Source organism: Zonotrichia leucophrys, chromosome 1 (assembly GCF_028769735.1).
Source record: "Zonotrichia leucophrys gambelii isolate GWCS_2022_RI chromosome 1, RI_Zleu_2.0, whole genome shotgun sequence".
Classification (NCBI taxonomy): domain Eukaryota; kingdom Metazoa; phylum Chordata; class Aves; order Passeriformes; family Passerellidae; genus Zonotrichia; species Zonotrichia leucophrys.
In genome coordinates this window covers 33846519-33864562 of record NC_088169.1, presented here as the reverse complement: position 1 = coordinate 33864562, position 18044 = coordinate 33846519, and the positions used below count along the sequence as shown (strand labels likewise).

The window sequence follows — 18044 nt, the reverse complement described above, 5'->3', positions numbered from 1 at the left end:
CTTTACACTTCCCTGAGAGAAATCCAGGACTGGCATTACTGCAGTTAGTGTTACTTAGGTTAAGTCTGTCTGCTTAAAAAGGATTTTGCAAATTTCTCTGAATGTTTTTCCACTGATCTGATCCTCAGGTTAGCAGTGTCTGACCTCACTTTAAGTCAGAAGATATTTCTCCTAGAATAAACCGCGTGAAACTGAAAAATGTATTGTATTTATTTTTTAAATTAAAATTTTGTGGTGAAGTGGCTTTTACCAGGATTTTACTCTTTGTTTCTCTGCCCTTCAGCAAATAGCAATCGCAAGGGAGGGGGACTTGCTGACCAAAGAACGCCTGTGCTGCGGCCTGTCCATGTTCGAGGTGATCCTGACGCGGATCCGCTCCTTCCTGGACGATCCCATCTGGCGCGGGCCCCTGCCCAGCAACGGGGTGATGCACGTGGATGAGTGTGTGGAGTTCCACCGCCTCTGGAGCGCAATGCAGTTCGTTTACTGCATCCCCGTGGGAACGCACGAGTTCACTGTGGAGTACGTGCTGCCAGCTGGGCAACAGTGCTCGGCTTGTGCTGTAGTGCCGGCGGGGCCAGAGCGGGGCTGTTTGTGTGCCTGCCTGCCTGCAGGGGCCGAGGGCACAACCAGGGAGAAGTGCTGCCATCGCCACGAGGGGCTCATCAGCCACCAACACAGATACTGTTGTTAGCTGTAGTGAAAATAGCCCTCTATTTTAAGTATTGCCAGTGTATAGTGAATGATCCTGTGACAAATGGGCCCTAGCACGTGTCTTTCAATAGGGGTAGTGCCCCAATAGACACCCAGCTTAAATAAAATAGCAGAACATTTGTGCATCTAACTTTAACAAGTATTTCTTTGAATTTAAAAGCAGGAATGAGCACTTGGAATTTAACATGATTAACATGAATTATCCAGGAACTGTTGTTCTTGGTTTTGTTGGTTCTGAGAATACACTTATTTTGAAAAATTCTTGAGATGTAACATGCTCTTTACTGGGCAATTAGAAAATGGCATAGGACATTTACTTTCTTTCATGCCTGCAGCCTAAAGGAGCAGAGTGGTGTTGAATTCCCACTTGGTTTTCTTTGCAAGCATTGTTTCCACTGAAAATGAAATGTAATGCCACAGGAGTCTAATGGGGAGTAAATGTTTTTGGAGTAACTCTGTTATGTGAAATTCAAGGAGGAGGGGGAGTTCTGTTTTTTTAATAAGCATCTATTTGAATTGCTTGTGATAATCTCCAATGCTAATTAATATACCAGAGCTTCTGCTTTCTAGATGAATGTCTATTTAGATGAATGTCTATAATTTATTATTTAGTGAAGTGGCTGATCACTGAGTGTTTGCTGTGACTGTGTTCTGAAGATGTAGTTGAAACGTGCTCTGTGGTGTTTGCTGTTGCAGGCAGTGCTTTGGGGATGGCTTGCACTGGGCTGGATGTATGATCATCGTGCTTTTGGGACAGCAGCGGCGCTTTGACGTGTTGGATTTCTGCTACCACCTGTTGAAAGTCCAAAAGCACGATGGCAAAGATGAGGTTATCAAGAATGTGGTGAGTTGAAAACATCAGTATTTTTTTTAGTAATGAAGACAACAACTCAGAGCTGTTTGTACTCAGATGCAGCGTAGATATGGCAACCCTTTCTTTAGAATGAATTGCTGAAAATGGGGGCACCAGGATTTTCAGAAACAAAATATTAAGGCTGGAGTTGGAAGTCTGGTCAAGCAGAATTCTGATGTCAAATATATGAGATTTTCTTAATGCCTTCCATCCTATATATGCTCATTCTCAAAATGACAAGGCTGCTGTAAATTGAGCTTTTCTGCACCCAAAGCAGCAGTCAAAAACCAAAATGCACTTTCTATTTCCACTGGCTTAGGCAGTGCAAGGGAAATATTTGTAACATTGCTGGGAGAGATGAGGTAACAGCATTTGCTGGCTTTCTGGCTAAGGCTTTTCATATCCAGATCTAATTCCTGTGTCTGTTTGTTTGATGTTTGCAGCCTTTGAAGAAAATGGTTGAGAGAATTCGCAAGTTCCAGATTTTGAATGATGAAATAATTGCTATTTTGGACAAGTATTTGAAGTCCGGCGATGGAGAGAGCACACCCGTGGAACACGTGCGCTGCTTCCAGCCACCAATTCATCAGTCCCTTGCCAGCAACTAGATTCTCACCTAACAATACTTCTTGCACCTCTTTAGGCTAAAAGTGTGAGAAACAAAGCAAGAAACAAAACCCACACCAACAGTTTTGAAGAACAGTCTCACCTGCATTTTTCAGTATGCCTGTGCCATTTGAGTGGCACGCTGTTCTCTCCAGTGTCCAAGCACAGTAACTGTATACAATCCATACTTATTTTTCTAGACTAAAATTTTATACACTTTGATTAAAAGCCTGTAAGATTTTTGAAACCTCTTTGCATTCCTGTCCGAGGTGACCATTTTAGACTGGACTGGTATAATTTTCCCCTGAAGCTATAGAAATAATGGCTGTGGAGGGTAAAAAACGGTTCTGTAGAAAAAAATTTTAGAAATCAATGCATAATTGTTTGTATTAGAGCCTTAATTGCTTAATTTGCCTTTATTAAAAAAAAAAGAGAAAAAACAACAAAACAAACTCTACTGGTGCTTTGTGAATAATTTTCTAGTCAGTTGATTCTTTTTCCTCTTTACAAATCTATTCTCAGAGATCAGTAATTATGGAAATGAAGGTTATTTAAAGTGTTTGTTTCAAAGTTATTTACCATGAAGGTGATTTATAGGATTCTAATATTTTTAAAAGGTGGAAGTTTGATTGATTAGAATGGGGACTGTTTATCTTTTCATAATGAGAGCTTCTAACACAGTTTATATTTTGGTTTGCAATACATACCTGTGTACCCAAACAGGTTTACAAGTGATGAGCAATTCTTGTTAATAAGAATCTTGACTACAGTGATCAGATATAATCTATCCCAGTACATGAACTCTAATGATGTTAATCATTATTTATTATGGAAAGTATTTGTTAAATTACATTTGCTGTATAATGCAAACACTGCATCAGTAAAATTGGAAAACTTTGCAACTATAGAAGTTGAATTTTAAAGCAAACCATTCAGCCAACAGCAGTAACTCCTGCTTGCTTACTCCAGGATCTTGTCAGCTGGCTCTGGGATCAGCCCTAACCAAGACATTAAGATGGCCAAAACAGACACAGACAGATAATTCCATGTTTTACCCAGGATATGGATTTGTGGAGATGTTATATGGTCAGTGTTTCTAACCCATAGTGTGAAACCAAGAATGCATCCCTTTGAGAACCTGTTTTTCGTCCTTCCCTCTTAGTAGTTCATGGCTAGGTTACAGCCATCTTTTCTCCTGCTCAGCTCTTTCCAGGTGCTTCACAGCCATGGAATTGACTCCACAGTGGGTAGAAATGAGCATTTGACAGAAGAGGTACAGAGGAAGTGAGGAACATGTGGGTGGGAGTGGCAGAGAACTTGATTTTGATGAAAGAAATTAAGTGAAATTTCCTCAGCAAAACAGGATGGAGATTTTCCAGGCAATCTATCAGCAAGTTTCCACAATCCCAGGTTTCCCCAGGACATCTGTGCTTGAGAGGTGCCATTCTGGAGTGGTGTCTGTCGTGGTGAGAGTGCACACAAGGCTGCCCGGTGTGTGGGAGACACGAGTCAGAAGCACTCGTGCTTTGTTCACCAGCTCATTGCAGGATTTCTTTTACAAGGTGCTTTACAGATGATTTTCTTTAAGAAACAGTCTTTTAGTTCACAGAACACTTTTGGTCAGCCAGATGCTTCCCTGTGCTTCCAGTTAAGCAAATGAACAACTTTCCTAATTTGCTGACATCCTCATTGGTTTAAGGATGTCTTATACACCTGAGATTTTGGCTCCGCACTGGTGCAGAAATGGTTAATTAATAAAGCCTGATTTTGTTTAAGAACTATTTAAAAAGAACTAATCATTATGTGAATAATTTCTAATTCTTATCAGTTAACTTTCAGCAGTAAGAGAACTGGTCCCTTAACATCTTAAAACTGCTATTAAATACATATTTTATGATCACTGATGGGAAAAAAGTTTAAGACAATTCAGACATTAGTCCTAGGACATGTTTGTTTCCCGTTTTTATAATGTAAATTTTTATTATTTTTCAAAAAGTATTATAGACTTGATAGGAGCTAAATATTCTTTATCTAGTATAACCTTTCCTACCTAAAAGAAACAATGCAGCAAGGTGCACAAAAGGTGTAACTTTTCCATTTCCAATTAACTCTGAGCAAAAACGTTTTTCTTGTTTGACACCTTCACCCTTCCTGTATGTTATGACACTTAGGGAAGGCAGCAGTATTTTGTTTCACAGGTGGTAACTTGGGGTTTTTCTGTCCTAAGAAAAAAATCTTAATTTTTCTTAAACACTGAGCACTAAACCTGACAATATTGAGCATAACTATTAGTGTCTGTGCCAAGTATTTCCAACTTTCAATTGTATAGTAGAAAATTCTTATAAAACCTTCTTCCCTAATTTTTATTTTCTGCCTTTAGTAACGTGAATTACCACCTACCTGCCTCACCCCTCCCCCACTTTTTTTTGAAGCAATGTCATTAATGTTTCATTATTGGTTATTTTTGAAAATGTCAGGGTCGCAGCAAACAAACCAGCAATTCTGTGAGTTCAAGCTGTAACATCAGGAACACAGAACAGGCCTGCAGAGCCAGGGCAGCGTGGTGCAGCACAGACAGAACCTGACCTCTGTTACAGAAGAGGAAGCAGCTTCTCTGGCTACCAGTAATGATTCAAATCCGTCCTTCTGCTTAAACTGCCACAGCAGGAGCTACCATCTCGCCTATCCGTGCAGAACACAAGCTCCTGCCTTCCTCTTTCTGCCAGCCTGTTACTCTGATTTGGTAAAGTTGGGGTTTTTTGATGCAAATCCAGCAAGTTTTGCATACAGCTTTACCTAACCAGTATTTTCAAAGGATCAGTTGTGCTTGGTTGTAGCCTTCCCTTTTCTCTTTACAAACTGGGACAGGAGTAGTTGCTGCAGCTCCTGTTTCAGTATGGTTACAGTCACTCCATGGTCAGTCAGGGCACAGGTACAAAGGATTCAGGTTTGCTGCAACCTTTTTACCACCAATGCAGAAATAAAGCCATTTATTTTTGATAAAATTGTAATTAGTGCAATACATCTTAAAAACAGAAGAATGAAATGAAAGTATTTACACATAACTTAAGCAACAAAACCAATTGTGGTCTGAGGTCATTTTAGTACTTTTTAAAGTAAAAGTAAGGCAAATAAAAAACATTTCAGTGTTCTTCATCCAAACGAATCAAACTCAAAAATCAACGATTGTCTACACATACTGTTAAAAAGTACATGACTTTCCAGACAAGCTCAGACATTTCACAGCAGGAAAAAAAAAATCCAGGGTTACAGAACTGTTCTTTTCTTAAGTAACACGTAGATATTTTCAGAAAGCTGACAGGCTTCCATTTCTTCTGGCTGAGAGACTCTCAGTGGATTGCATTTCACCTAGGCAGGCAGAACTTTCTTCATCATCATTAAAGCTGTCATATGTGCTCAGCAAAGTGCCATTGGCTGCTCTGTCATCCTTCCGCAGAGAGAGGGGCAGGTTTGCTAGGGTGAAGTTAACATCTTTGAAGGCATGCAATAAAAAGATCCCCACAATAATAGTCAGGAAGCCACTGAAGGTGCCAATAATGTCATCAGCCGCCATGTGCTGCCATTCCTTGAAGAGGATGGCAGAACAAGTTAAAACAGATGTGGTGAAGATTACATAATATATCGGAGTCACTATTGAAGTGTTGAATATATCCAGAGCCCTGTTCAAATAGTTGATCTGCGTGCTCACACAGACAGTAAGGCTTAGCAGCAGAATCCAAGACAATGGATGCTTCAGCACTGGTTTTCCTGCAAAAAGTTCCTTTATAGCAATGCCCAGACCTTTGACACAGGAGACTGATAAGGCTCCAATTACAGAGCAAATTGTTATGTACACGAGAATGTTGGTCTGTCCATGGCGAGGTCCCACCACACAGATTAGAATTAAAGACACAATGACAACGAGTGTTGCGAACACCACAAAACCTGTGGTTGGAGGAAAAAAAAAATCTTGTTATTTATAGACACTAATGGACACAACTGTTACTTATGGACTCTATTTATCAGAAGTATTTTTCAGAAGTATTTATCTTAGAAGTGCAGGGAAAACACTAATTAACAATGGGACCAACTCAGCTTAAACAAAAGAGTTCAGGGTGTTTTGTCATTATTCCTCCAGCATCACATTTTAGATGATTTCAAAGTGAGCAAGCCAAAACAAAGGCTGTACCTCAGGCATGCTGTACTACCTTTACCAGTCTATTGGCAAGACTACTACAGGATTAGATTGCTAAACTGCCTTACACCCAAACTCTGAGGTGTAGATGCCACTGGACACAGGCCTGAGTCTGAATTGAGTCTCTTTTAGGAGATGATACATTTGGCAGGTGGCTGTATTCATCAGCAGATTTCCAACATTCCTTAAGAACAACTTTTTAATTTCTGTGCTATTTTCTCATGTTGAAGATGAGAATTGCCTTTGTACAAACAGTATTTTGCACACATGCATTTGTGAGTGCCTCATCTTCCATGTAGGCATAGCAGCTCATCTCTAAGATTTTACTTCTCAGAAGGCATCACAACACCTACCTTTTACTTTAAGGACAGCTCAAAGTTGGGCTTAGAGATGACACACTTCAAACAAAATTTATAGAAATTTTGTTTATCCACCTGTGCTGCTGCATTTGTTTAAACCATCACTTCAGTGGTTGCCATCAAGGCACTTTATTCAAGGCCAGACAAGTTCATCTTGCCATCATGCAAAGCTCCCTATAGAATTATGTTACAGAATTCAAATCTCTGCTTCATTTGGACTTGTCTACATGAAGCAGACACAGGCCATCTTCCTGGAAATTGAAAGCAGCAGTAATGAAACTACAAAATGAAGAAATGATGGGCTGTGTACAGCTCAAGCCAGTATTTTTCTTACCTGGATCACCCAGTTTGTGAGACATTTCATCCAAAGTTTCTACTTCTTCCTCTTGTGGAGCATGAATTACCATCACAGTTGATCCCAGTATGCTTAACAAACATCCTATTTTTCCGTGTAAATTAAGTTTTTCATTTAAAAAGAAGGATGACAGAATGGCACTAAGAAATAAAAAAGGCATCAACAAATATGGGATTAGTAATAATTATTTGCTCATCAAGTTACAAATTGTTTTGACTGTACAAGTCAGTTGCATATACAACCTGCAGCTTAAAAATAGCTATTTTCTATCTTGCTGTGGACAGAACTACCTGTTAGTATTTGGCATCTCTGCCCAGAAGCCCTTTTTTATGTTGCCTGCCAAAAAAATGTGAAATCTAAGAAGTTGCAAAAATAATTTTACTAAGACAAAAATCTTTACGTAGGAATGAAAACACTGCTCTGCTGTGATCACCATATTTTTGGAATGTAAAAGACAATAGCCTTTTCTAGAGATGGACATGTAGATGCATTGCTAGAACCCTTTTGTATCATAGCCACTATGTATTTGGAGAAACTTAAGTTACTCCTGATGTTTATAAGCACTCTGTTGTGAAGAGTGCATTTACTACAGCATAGTTCAATGACATATTTCTAAAGAAATATTTTACTTTTCTGTCTCAAGTCACCCTGCTTTCTGTTAGTGTTTCTTACCTTACAAGAACACTGAGAGCTCCCAGAGGAGTCACTAACGTAGCTGGTGCAAAAGCATAGGCAGCAAAGTTCGCTACTTCTCCAGCTCCCACTGCAGAGGAACAGCAATTAAAACCCAGGAGTCAGGCTCATGCAACAAACCTCTGATCAGGGCAAGGAAGTGCCCACAGTGTTCATGCAGACACAAACATGCAGCAAGGGAACAATGCAAAATTCTAATGACAGCATTCAGCTAACAGGACTAGCAGAACATCCCCCTGCCCCTCACCCCACTATTAAATTTTAAAAGCAGGATGTGGAACTACATACAATAGGTATTAAAATTAATCTTATCAAATCAGAAGGTGTTTTATTTTAGTGTCTGTGCTGTAGCTCCCCAGCCTGCCAGCTTGACTGATGAAGTTCTGCATGGAGAAATCTGCAATAGCAGATATAGCACAGCACATACAGTAAGCCAGTTACCTGAATACACACAGTAACTTGAGAGTTCAAGCAATGAAAAAAATTAAGAAAACAGGCATAATCCCAAAATATGCTTCCCTTCAAAAATCCTATATATCTAAGCACTTCTCTGCTAAGACAAAAGCCAGAATGCATATGGGTAGCAAAGACAAAACCAATGTCTGCCTAGTTCCACTGCACAAAGAGGGCAGTTATATTAAAGGAAGAGCTTCTGATGTAAGAGAAGTTACATTAAAATCTGAACTGCATCCATCAAATCACCAGGTGACATTACTATGTATTGCAGAAACCCAATCTCTTTCCCTTTTTTGTAACCATGCTGCCATCTGCGGCATAGTTATTTATTAAAATTATATAATGCAGATTGTATTTTTGACACTTAGATGAATAATTTTTGATACTTACTTGAAAGAAGTCCAGCCCACCACAGCCATTCCTTAAGGTATGCATGACCTCCTTGACCTAAAATTGAAAGAACATTGGCTATTCCACTAAAAATGTTGACACCCTGTCACTTATAACACTGCCATGACTTAAAATAATTTTTGCAACCCATGCCCTTAAAAACATGAGCAGCCTTTTGATACCTAGGCTCTCTAGGTAAAAGGGTTGCAATCAAAGCATCTTCAGTTTCTGATGTGCCTGTGCCTCCTACAACCAGTTATTTCATTTCTTTTGTGTTAGAAATGGCACTGATGATTATATCTGCATTACCCTGAGAAACAGGGTTCTTTCAAATCACTGAAATTACATGAAAAGCCAAGTTATGTGTCTCTTACCAAGACTGCTGCTCTGCAGAAATTGTACATGGTTTATATGTGGTTGATTACATGTGCAAGCATCATATTTTCTCATTCCAAACCAAGGTGCATGAATTATGTATCTCAAGATCAACCATCTTTTAGAAGCAAAGATGACAGGTACTGAATAAAAATATCCAGAGTCTACCTTCTGAATCACCTGAGGATGGTGCAACTGTCCTACCTAATTTTATCTTCTTTCAAATTTAAAACAATTGCCTCATGTCCTGCCAATACAGGCCCTGGTCAAAACCAAACCAAAAACAAATCCAAAGCCTAATCTCACCTCTCTGTCCTTTTTTTAAGTCCCCTTTAGGTACTGGAGGGTGCTATAAGCTGTCTCAAGACCCTTTTCTTCTCTAAGTTTAACAATCCCAACTCTGTCAGTCTATCCTCAGAAGTGTTCTGTCCCTTTGATCATTCTCATGGCCCTTCTCTGGACTTGCTGCAACATGTCCATGTCCTTCCCACGCTGGGGATCCTGGAGCTGGATGCAGCACTGCAGGTGGGCTCTCACCAGAGCAGAGCAGAGGGGCAAAATCCCCTCCCTGGCCCTGTTGGTCACACTTGATTTGGACACATTTGCCTTTCTGGGCTGTGAGTGCACATTGCTGGGTCACATCCAGCCTCTCTGTGCCAGCATGTCCAAGCCCTTCTGGGCAGGGCTGCTCTCCATCTGTCCATCCCCCAGCCTGTGTTGATCCTGGAGCTTGGCCTGACCCAGGTGCAGCACCTTGCTCTGGCTCTTGTTGAGCCTCCTGAGGTCTGCACAGACCCACTCCCCAAGCCCATGCAGGTCCCTCTGGATGCCACTTCCTTCGCTCTAGAGCATCAAGTGCCCTCCTCAGCTCAGTGTGGGCCACAGCCCTGCTGCCAGCACACTCAGTCTGTGTCACTGATGAGGATATTTAATAGCATTGCTTCCAGTATGAACCCTTGAGGTGCACTACTCATCACACTCGGCTACTGCACGTGACTTTTAGTTTTCTGAAAGAATCTTCTGATGCCCAAACATGGTTAAAACTCTCTTAAATTCACTCATTCAGAAGCACAGACATAGTTAAGAGTGAGCACAGACATAGTTAAGAGTGCTGCTAGCAATTTGCAAGTACAATTTAGACTTAACTGACATACAAAGGAATCCTTTGACAAGTGTCCCCAGAGGGCATTACATATGCATTAAATAGCATGTGTCACACACAGAGTTAAGGGTATCTGACACCAGAGAAAAAGCACACCAGCTCTGTTTTAGGTTTCATACACATGTAACAAAAACCCAAGAAAGTCAAAACAAGATCATTAGTTTGATGAACTAATGAACAGAAGCAACCTTCTGTTAAACAGCAAAATCTAAACATGAGCAATTTATTACAAGATGTATTTACCTGCTCTCATGGAGCCTTTCCTGGCTAACCGGAGCAGACCTTTCTTTTTCAGGATGAAACTTCCTCCAATGAAAATGCTGGAACTCATAGCCAACACCAGACCAATACAGAAGTCATACTTCCCACGAGTTTGGCTCATCTCGTAAACTACTGAACGCTGTCACATTGATCAACGAGGAGTAGAGCTTCTGATACTCAACAAAAAATGATGCAACACTGAAACATGAGCAAAATAATCACATTAGGATTAAGCTGGCAGAAAAAGGTGCTGCATAGGAAAATCCTCAACAGCTCATGTGACTGGTTCTCCTGCAAGTGGCTTCTCGTGTCAAGAGTGATAGATGAGTAACTAACAAGTCTGAACACAGAGAAGGAAGAGTTTCTGACCTGGTGTATAAAAACTGAAACCCAAACAAAAATTCTTTGAGAAACTTCAGGGACATTTTACAAATATGTAATTTATTTTTCTTTTCATTGAGTATACAAATCTGTGTCTGGCACACCATGATACTGACCAAAAAATGACTTACATTGAAATCAGTCTGTAATAGAGTTTGAGAACAGTCGCAGCAGCATTTCTTCCATATAAACTCCCTAGAAAAATGAAAGTATTAGAAGGGTGTTTAATCATATAGCCATTTTCATAAACAAACAAACCTCACATGCATTCACATGTGAGGTGAATTACTCTTTAACAGGAAAATCTCACAAGAAATAAGTCTTTCATTAAATTATTTTACACAGTTTCCCATTCTTGTATGAAGCACATTTCAATATTACTTTTCCCTGTACTTTTATGCTTTCAAATTTGATTAATTTGCTATACCTCTAGGAAAACCTAACAGAGAGCTACTGGTAGGTTAGCATTAAAACTGAGCACAGATCCTCTTACTTGCATCCAGTTAGGCTGTGAAAATGCAGAGGAAAACAATAAGCACTCAACATAGCAATACTCAAAATGCTGTATGAGCCACAGCTCAAAATTCTCAAATCCACTTCCCTTAATCCTTGCACAGAAATTTTTAATATCTTATTTTGTAGGAGAAACTAAGTAAATGACCTACAAGAGAGTGCTTTCACTTTCTATAAACTTTTAAAAATAAACTAGATTCTTGCATGACATAAAACCACCCAACAAATAAAACCAAGAAAGACAATTCATCAGTGTGTGAGACAGACCAAACCCAGCCACTTCACCAACTCCATAAAATAGCATCCTGGTTTTAAATTCAAACAGGATTTTGAGTCCCTTGAAGAAGTTTTTTAATGCAAGGAAAAGACATAAGATTTTGTGGCTGTTCTCTGCACCATCTGTTGTAGCAGGTGTAAGGCACTCTGTTCAGGTAATCGAGCTAAGAACGTTCTTCCAACTCCAGCTGGTGCAAAATATGACAGTGGTACAGCATCACCTGGGGGAGGTGTTTGGTTTTGCTAAGCTTTATGCTTTACCAGTTTTTTCAACAGTTGCTACTTTAGCTATATTATTAATGGGATTATTTTCACTGGTGTAGCTTCTTACTAAAAGACAACTCTATGTTAGCAAAGCCACTTTTTTTTTTCCCTTCTCTCCCTGGCTTGCATATCTTCACCTACACTGACAGAGGAAAAGAGCATCAGTTAGTCCCATCCTGACACTTTCCACCCACTGCGTTCCAGAAACAAGGGAAAACCACAGGCTGCTTTTCTTTGCAGCAGAGGAAAAATTAGATTGCAGAAGAATAAAGAACCTTCTGTGTTCACAGGTAATTTTATGAATTTTGACTTGAAAAGGATGCTACACTTCAAAGCTAGTATTTCTACTTTCCCCCATGTCCCAAATATGCTGAAGCGTCCTGTGAACCACTTTGTTAACCTTGTAAACAACTCAAATCTCAACCACTTAAATTACACAAATTCAGATAAATTACTGCTAGCTCTTCCCATCACATTTATTTGCCCTCACAGATACAGCCAGTCCCATTGTTACTCTGCCTTATTTCCACCTAAGGTTTATTCAGATGTCTACAGTTGCAGACACAGGTCACACAGTCATGGTGGACCCTGCTTCCCTCTGAAGAGATCTGGTTCCCTCTGTATAGAGCAGATATTATTTGCATGTGCAGAACTGACATGTGGAAGGTCAAAGCAGTACCAGGCACTGGGAGATTTACAATTTAGGAAATCAGGATTTTAATTCTAACCCTAAGACTTACAGAAAGAAGAACTGAATGCGTGCTTATAAATATAATCAAGAAAAATTATCTATGGGCATGAGAAAATGCCATGAAATGAGCAGTTCTGGAATAAATAACGCCTCTCATGTTTCTGCCTTGGGACATGCCAAAGCTGTTGCATTCCAGCAGCCAGGGCCACTACTGGGTTATAAACAGAGAAAAGCCAGAAAATGTAGGAGTTAAATAAAGCTGGCAGTTGTGCAGTGCTGCAAAGGTTCTCCAATCAAGTTCACAGCTGATTTCAACACATAGAACACTTCATCCACTCAAGACCAGCAGTGTCATGGAGGCGCATTGGTTTCCTGCTTCTGCTTTACTTCAGAGAAGTAAAGAAGGGCTGAGACTCCAATTCACAGAAACTGCAACACCCACCATGCCTCCAAGAGCCACTCATTAATGAATTGCCCGTGGATCTGCTGGTGCCATGAGTCACAACTCTCAGTGTGCAACAGTGCAATGACAGGTCACACAGGGAGCTGCGTTTGAACCTTATCAGACACAGATCGATGCAGAAACTCGCAATGTGAAAAAAAAAAACTGTGGGAGATAAGCAAATCCAGATTAGCCACAAAGTTATTTTGCTTATTTTAAAGATGTAACCAAATGTATCATAAATGCTAGCAAGATACAGACTCTCCGGTCTAAAACACAGGATAACAGCTCTTTGCCTCTTTGCTCAGAAGTCATTTTCTCTCAAAAGCAGCACAAACACAGTGCTCCAAAGATGTTACATTTATTGCAGCAAGTGACCTCTCTAAATATTCAGAAACATTAAAAGTGGTATAATAAGAAGAAGTAATATTTTACATTTAAAAGCAGATAAGCATAAGTAAGAATATGGGAGTTACCAGCCAAAGAAAATTAGTATCACTTGCACAAGCTGTACATTGTATAAGCAATAATAAGAGCTGGGAAAGGCAGACATGGTGCATTGTTCCAACTTCGCTTATTTGGCCACAAGCCCTCTAGAGTTAATAAAAGACTTACAAGAAACAATCTAAATATACACTACATTATTTAAATTCAAGAATCTTTTTTAAAACCTGCTCTTTTCAGCTATGATCAGGATGATGTCATTAAGCAAAAAAAATGACCTTAACAGGCCATTTACTTCAACCCTCTGCCATCTACTACATAATTCACTGCTGCTCCTCATTATAGATAATTCAGCCAAGCTTCTCCCACAAAATTCTTGTAAAGGAAACTTCACAAACGTGGCAGCCATGCTGTGATGCCATTAGGAACTCTCATTATCTGATCATCTTCACTTTTACTACCAAATCCCACTGCTGGAAAAAGATACAAGTCCCTTTATCTTTGAATCCACATATCAACATTACCCTGCTGGTGCCTCCTGCTGTGCCACCCTCTGGGTCCTTTCCCAAAAGCTTTTTTCAAGTGCAATTTCCAAAGCTGTATATAGTACTTCAGCTTGAGTTATTATCACTTCTGCAATAAGTGGTAGACTGTATTTCTTTTTAAACATTCAAACCAGGTGGGTTTTTGAGCCCTTTTTCTGCAGTCACCTACTGTTGAGTCATTTTCAACTTCTCTATCGGTATAACCTCCTGCACTTGTACAGCAAATTACTCCTGCCTGGGTGCAATATCTTCCATTTACTCCTATTAAAAAACATCTCTTTTTTTAGAAACGTTTCCTGAAAACATTCAGCCAAGGTTACACACTGGCAATCCTTCCCTGCCCAATGTTACTGATTATTTCTCTGTCTTTTGAGCCAGATCAATAACATTAAACAGCCAAAGATTCAGACATGATGTAAGATTTTTGAACAAAAGCCTGCTTTGACAAGACAATAGTACTCTAGGTACAGCCATTCTGCATCTTTTGAACTGTTCTATGGTATTTTACTGTCAATTCTGCTTAAGTTTTATGTTTCTAACATTGGAATTAAGCACCTGTTTAATGTCCTTCTAGCCATAAAGCTTGTCAGGGAAGAAAAGGAGGTTGAATCAACAAGTTGCTTTAACAAACACACATTGACTATTATGTCTCATGTTGGCTATTATGTGTTCCCTTCCCTTCCACAAGCATAAAACTACATGAAACAAACATTCTCTAACAAAACAGAAATCCAAACAAACATTTCCTAAGAAAACAGAAATCCAAATGTTTGGTGATGAGCCTGTAGACAGCTCATTATACATACCAATTTTGTTCAGAAATCCAGAGGCATTCACTTCTTAAGTACTTGGAAGTTAGGTTTCTAAAACAGAAATAAAAAATAGCATTAATTGGCATGCTAAGAATTTGGCAAAAATATTATGTCCATTATTTCAAGGCAATTTAATTTTCATGCACGACACACAAGACCATGTCCAATCTATGCTTTAAAAAGAAGATTTTGTTTCAGAATATTTTGAATATTTGAATTTCAGAATGTTTTGAATAACAAATCAGTGTGATTTTAGATTTGATCTTCCTTAGATACAGCTTGCCTGAACCATAGTTATTTCATCCTTTTGTTTTTCACTTCACAAATCAAAGAAACTAACCTGTGATCTAAGTTATTCTTTGGAAGGTATCATAATAAAGTTGAACTGAAATATTTTTCTAATTCTATCAGAATCATTCTGTAACCAAAGTGCTAAGGCACTTTTATTGCAAGATAAATAATATCAAGTTTTAATTATTGGCTTTGATATGGTGAGTTTTCAGAGGATGTTTATATAGAATCACAGAATATGCTGAGTTGAAAGGAACCCACAATGATCACCAAGTCCAGCTCCTGGCCCTGCACAGGACAGCCTGAACACACACAGGTTTAAACTCTGTCAGGCTGCTGCTGTGACACTGCCCTGGGGAGCTGCTCCAGTGCCAGCCACCCTCTGAGTGAGGATCATTTGTGTAATATCCAACCCAAACCTTCCCTGACACAGCTTCAGGCCAGTCCCTTGGGTCCTGTCACTGGCCACCAGACAGAAGAGACCAGTGCCTGCCCCTCTGCTTCCCCTCATCAGGAAGCTGCAGACCCTGATGAGGTCTGCCCTCAGTCCCCTTTTCTTCAGGCTGAGCACACCAAGTGGCCTCAGCTGCTCCTTATACAGCTTCCCCTCTACCCTCTTCACCACCTTTGCAGCCCTCCTTTGGATATACAGAATGCTGGGGCAGTGGGGAGCATGAACAGAGAAATGATCTTAGATTACTTAATATACCCCCCAAATATACCCAATTATTAAATGCAAGCCTTCCTCAGTCATGTTCCTTCCACTCACAAACATATCTTTTAAACAGAGGTACAGAGAGAACACTGAAGGACAGACACAACAGAGTATCAGGATAAAAGAGTTCAAACCTTAGTCATGTGCACCTTTAAAAGGCCAGGATGGATGCACACAGTACCTACAGATTCTGTACACACTGTTTACGAAACAATATGTTCAGTTTTGTACTGCACATTTGCCCCAATACAGGGTACAGTTCTCCAGCTCTGCCAAAGTTAAAGACTGCCTAAACTTACACACATAATTATTTACATATTACACACAGGCAAACTAAAATCATATTTATGTTATATATATGCATATATATATATATAATGTTAGACGCACTATCACATGTTCAGAAAGCAAAACATACATCAACTATCCTACTGCTCTCCATTTTAAAAGGTTTAGATAAACTAAGGGGAAAATTAATACTTTACAGCAGATTTCTATTTATGAACCAAAAGCAACAAGCACTTCATCTTATGAAACTAAGAGGAAACAAAAAAATCCACATTAAAAACCTTTTCTTTGCATGTGCTACTTATAGTTATTTAAAAAACACTGACCTTTAATTAAAGCACTTCCACATAAAGCTAAAAAGTATCTTCACTGTAACAGTGTTATTCATTAACTGAATACAAACTACAGGCAGTGCTTTGCAACTGATACTGCATTGACTGTTTTCAGGGAAAGCTATCAAAATAGACTAAAGATAAGACTTGCCTCATCTTTGCTATACGTGGCACATGAGTTCCACTCTTGTGGGAGGAATAACCAGCACAGGGTCACTGAAGTTCCACCTTTGGTATTTTATATGGGCAGTTTCAAATTTAACATAATCCAGGAAGGTAAAGTTCAATCTATACATTAGTCACAGCCACTCTTTTGACACGACTGACAACTGATATAACCTGCTTTCTTGTCACCAGGACTTTATCATCAGAATGAAGTACTTTAACAAAAGCAGAACTAGTGTGACACTGAATTCTAAATACAATGATACCAACGAAACCTTATGGAATAATTTTCTCTCGATGAAGCTGTTACCTTCCGAGGGGAAAAACCCTAACTGTAGTATACAAGGCACTAACTGTATAAAAGGCATTAAGACAGAACCACAGTGACTTACATTTATCACGTTTTCAGTAAAAACAATGTTAAAGACATTGTAGTGAAATAGAGAAAGTTGACTACTTGAAAAACATTAAAGAAAAACATGGACGAAGGACTTAGATCCAGGCAATATCACACAGTGTATGAATGAACAACAAACTTCACTCTGAATCACAGAATCAACTAGGCTGAAAAGACATGTCAGATGGAGTCACACCCATAACCCAACCACCACTCTGCCAACAGACCTTGGCACTAAGTGCCATGTCCAGTCTTTTCTTACACAGCTCCGAGGACAGTGACTCCACCAGGTACCTCCCTAGTCAACCACTCCAACATCTCATCACCCTGCCTATGAAGAAATTCCCCCTAATGTCCAATCTAAACCTCCCCACGTCAGCTACAATGAACTACAATGCAAAGCTACGACCATGCCAAAATGATGCACCAGGGCTCTGAAGTTCTGAAGGTGCTCTGGAAGCAGGCTGCACAAGACTCAACCTGGGATAACTCAACCCTGGACCAAACCGAAGACAAACCATTTATCCCCCTGGTTAACCACACACATCCCAGCACGGGCAGAGCCAGCACACTGTGCCTGGATCCCCCTGCTCGGTGGGAGAGCCCCGCAAACAGCCCGATGTGGAGCTTTTAACCTCGGCCCTCTCAGACCAAAGCACAAGTTCCCACTACGGATAAACCACCCTTGGGCACGAACAGCCGGGCTCAAGGCCCGGAGCCCCGCGCCCCCGGCCCGCCCGCTCTCACCCGCAGCGCCCGGCTCTCACCGCGGGCCCGGCGCCGAGCGCTCCGCGGGGAAGCAGCGCCGCCTCCCCCCGTCCCGCGGGCCCCCTCCCGCCTCTCCCGCCGTTACCTGCGGTCACGGCCCCGCTCACATGCCCGCCGGGAGCGGCCAACCAAGAGGAGACGGGGGCGGGGGAGGGCGGAGCGGGCGGCGGGAGGGGCCGGTGCCCGTCCGCTCTAGCGCCATGAGGGGACGGGACAGGACGGGGCGGGAGGGACCGGCAGCGGCAGCGCAAGGCGACGCGGCGTCCCGGGCCCGTCCGCCCCCTCCGCTCCGCGGTTCCGG

General features: G+C 40.7%; 2 protein-coding genes across 3 annotated transcripts in view; one reads left to right on the top strand and one right to left on the bottom strand.

The window, feature by feature from the left end:
• Window positions 1-2625, top strand: part of CYFIP1 (cytoplasmic FMR1 interacting protein 1) — a 76693-nt gene extending 74068 nt beyond the window's left edge. For both annotated transcript variants that reach the window (XM_064711459.1, XM_064711470.1), the window contains exons 29-31: window positions 284-522; window positions 1411-1558; window positions 2011-2625. In XM_064711459.1, coding sequence (XP_064567529.1) covers window positions 284-522; window positions 1411-1558; window positions 2011-2175 — 552 coding nt within the window. In that variant the 3' untranslated portion in view covers window positions 2176-2625. The remainder of the gene's footprint in view (window positions 1-283; window positions 523-1410; window positions 1559-2010) is intronic.
• Window positions 2626-5137: 2512 nt separating this feature from the next.
• On the bottom strand, window positions 5138-17969 carry NIPA2 (NIPA magnesium transporter 2). The gene is made up of 8 exons (XM_064711429.1): window positions 17829-17969; window positions 14782-14838; window positions 10932-10995; window positions 10402-10617; window positions 8622-8678; window positions 7755-7845; window positions 7062-7222; window positions 5138-6118 (listed from the first exon to the last, which is right to left on the bottom strand). The coding sequence occupies exons 4-8, from the start codon at window positions 10538-10540 to the stop codon at window positions 5481-5483; spliced, it is 1086 nt and encodes a 361-aa protein (XP_064567499.1). The 5' UTR covers window positions 10541-10617; window positions 10932-10995; window positions 14782-14838; window positions 17829-17969; the 3' UTR covers window positions 5138-5480.
• Between the last annotated feature and the right edge of the window lie 75 nt (window positions 17970-18044).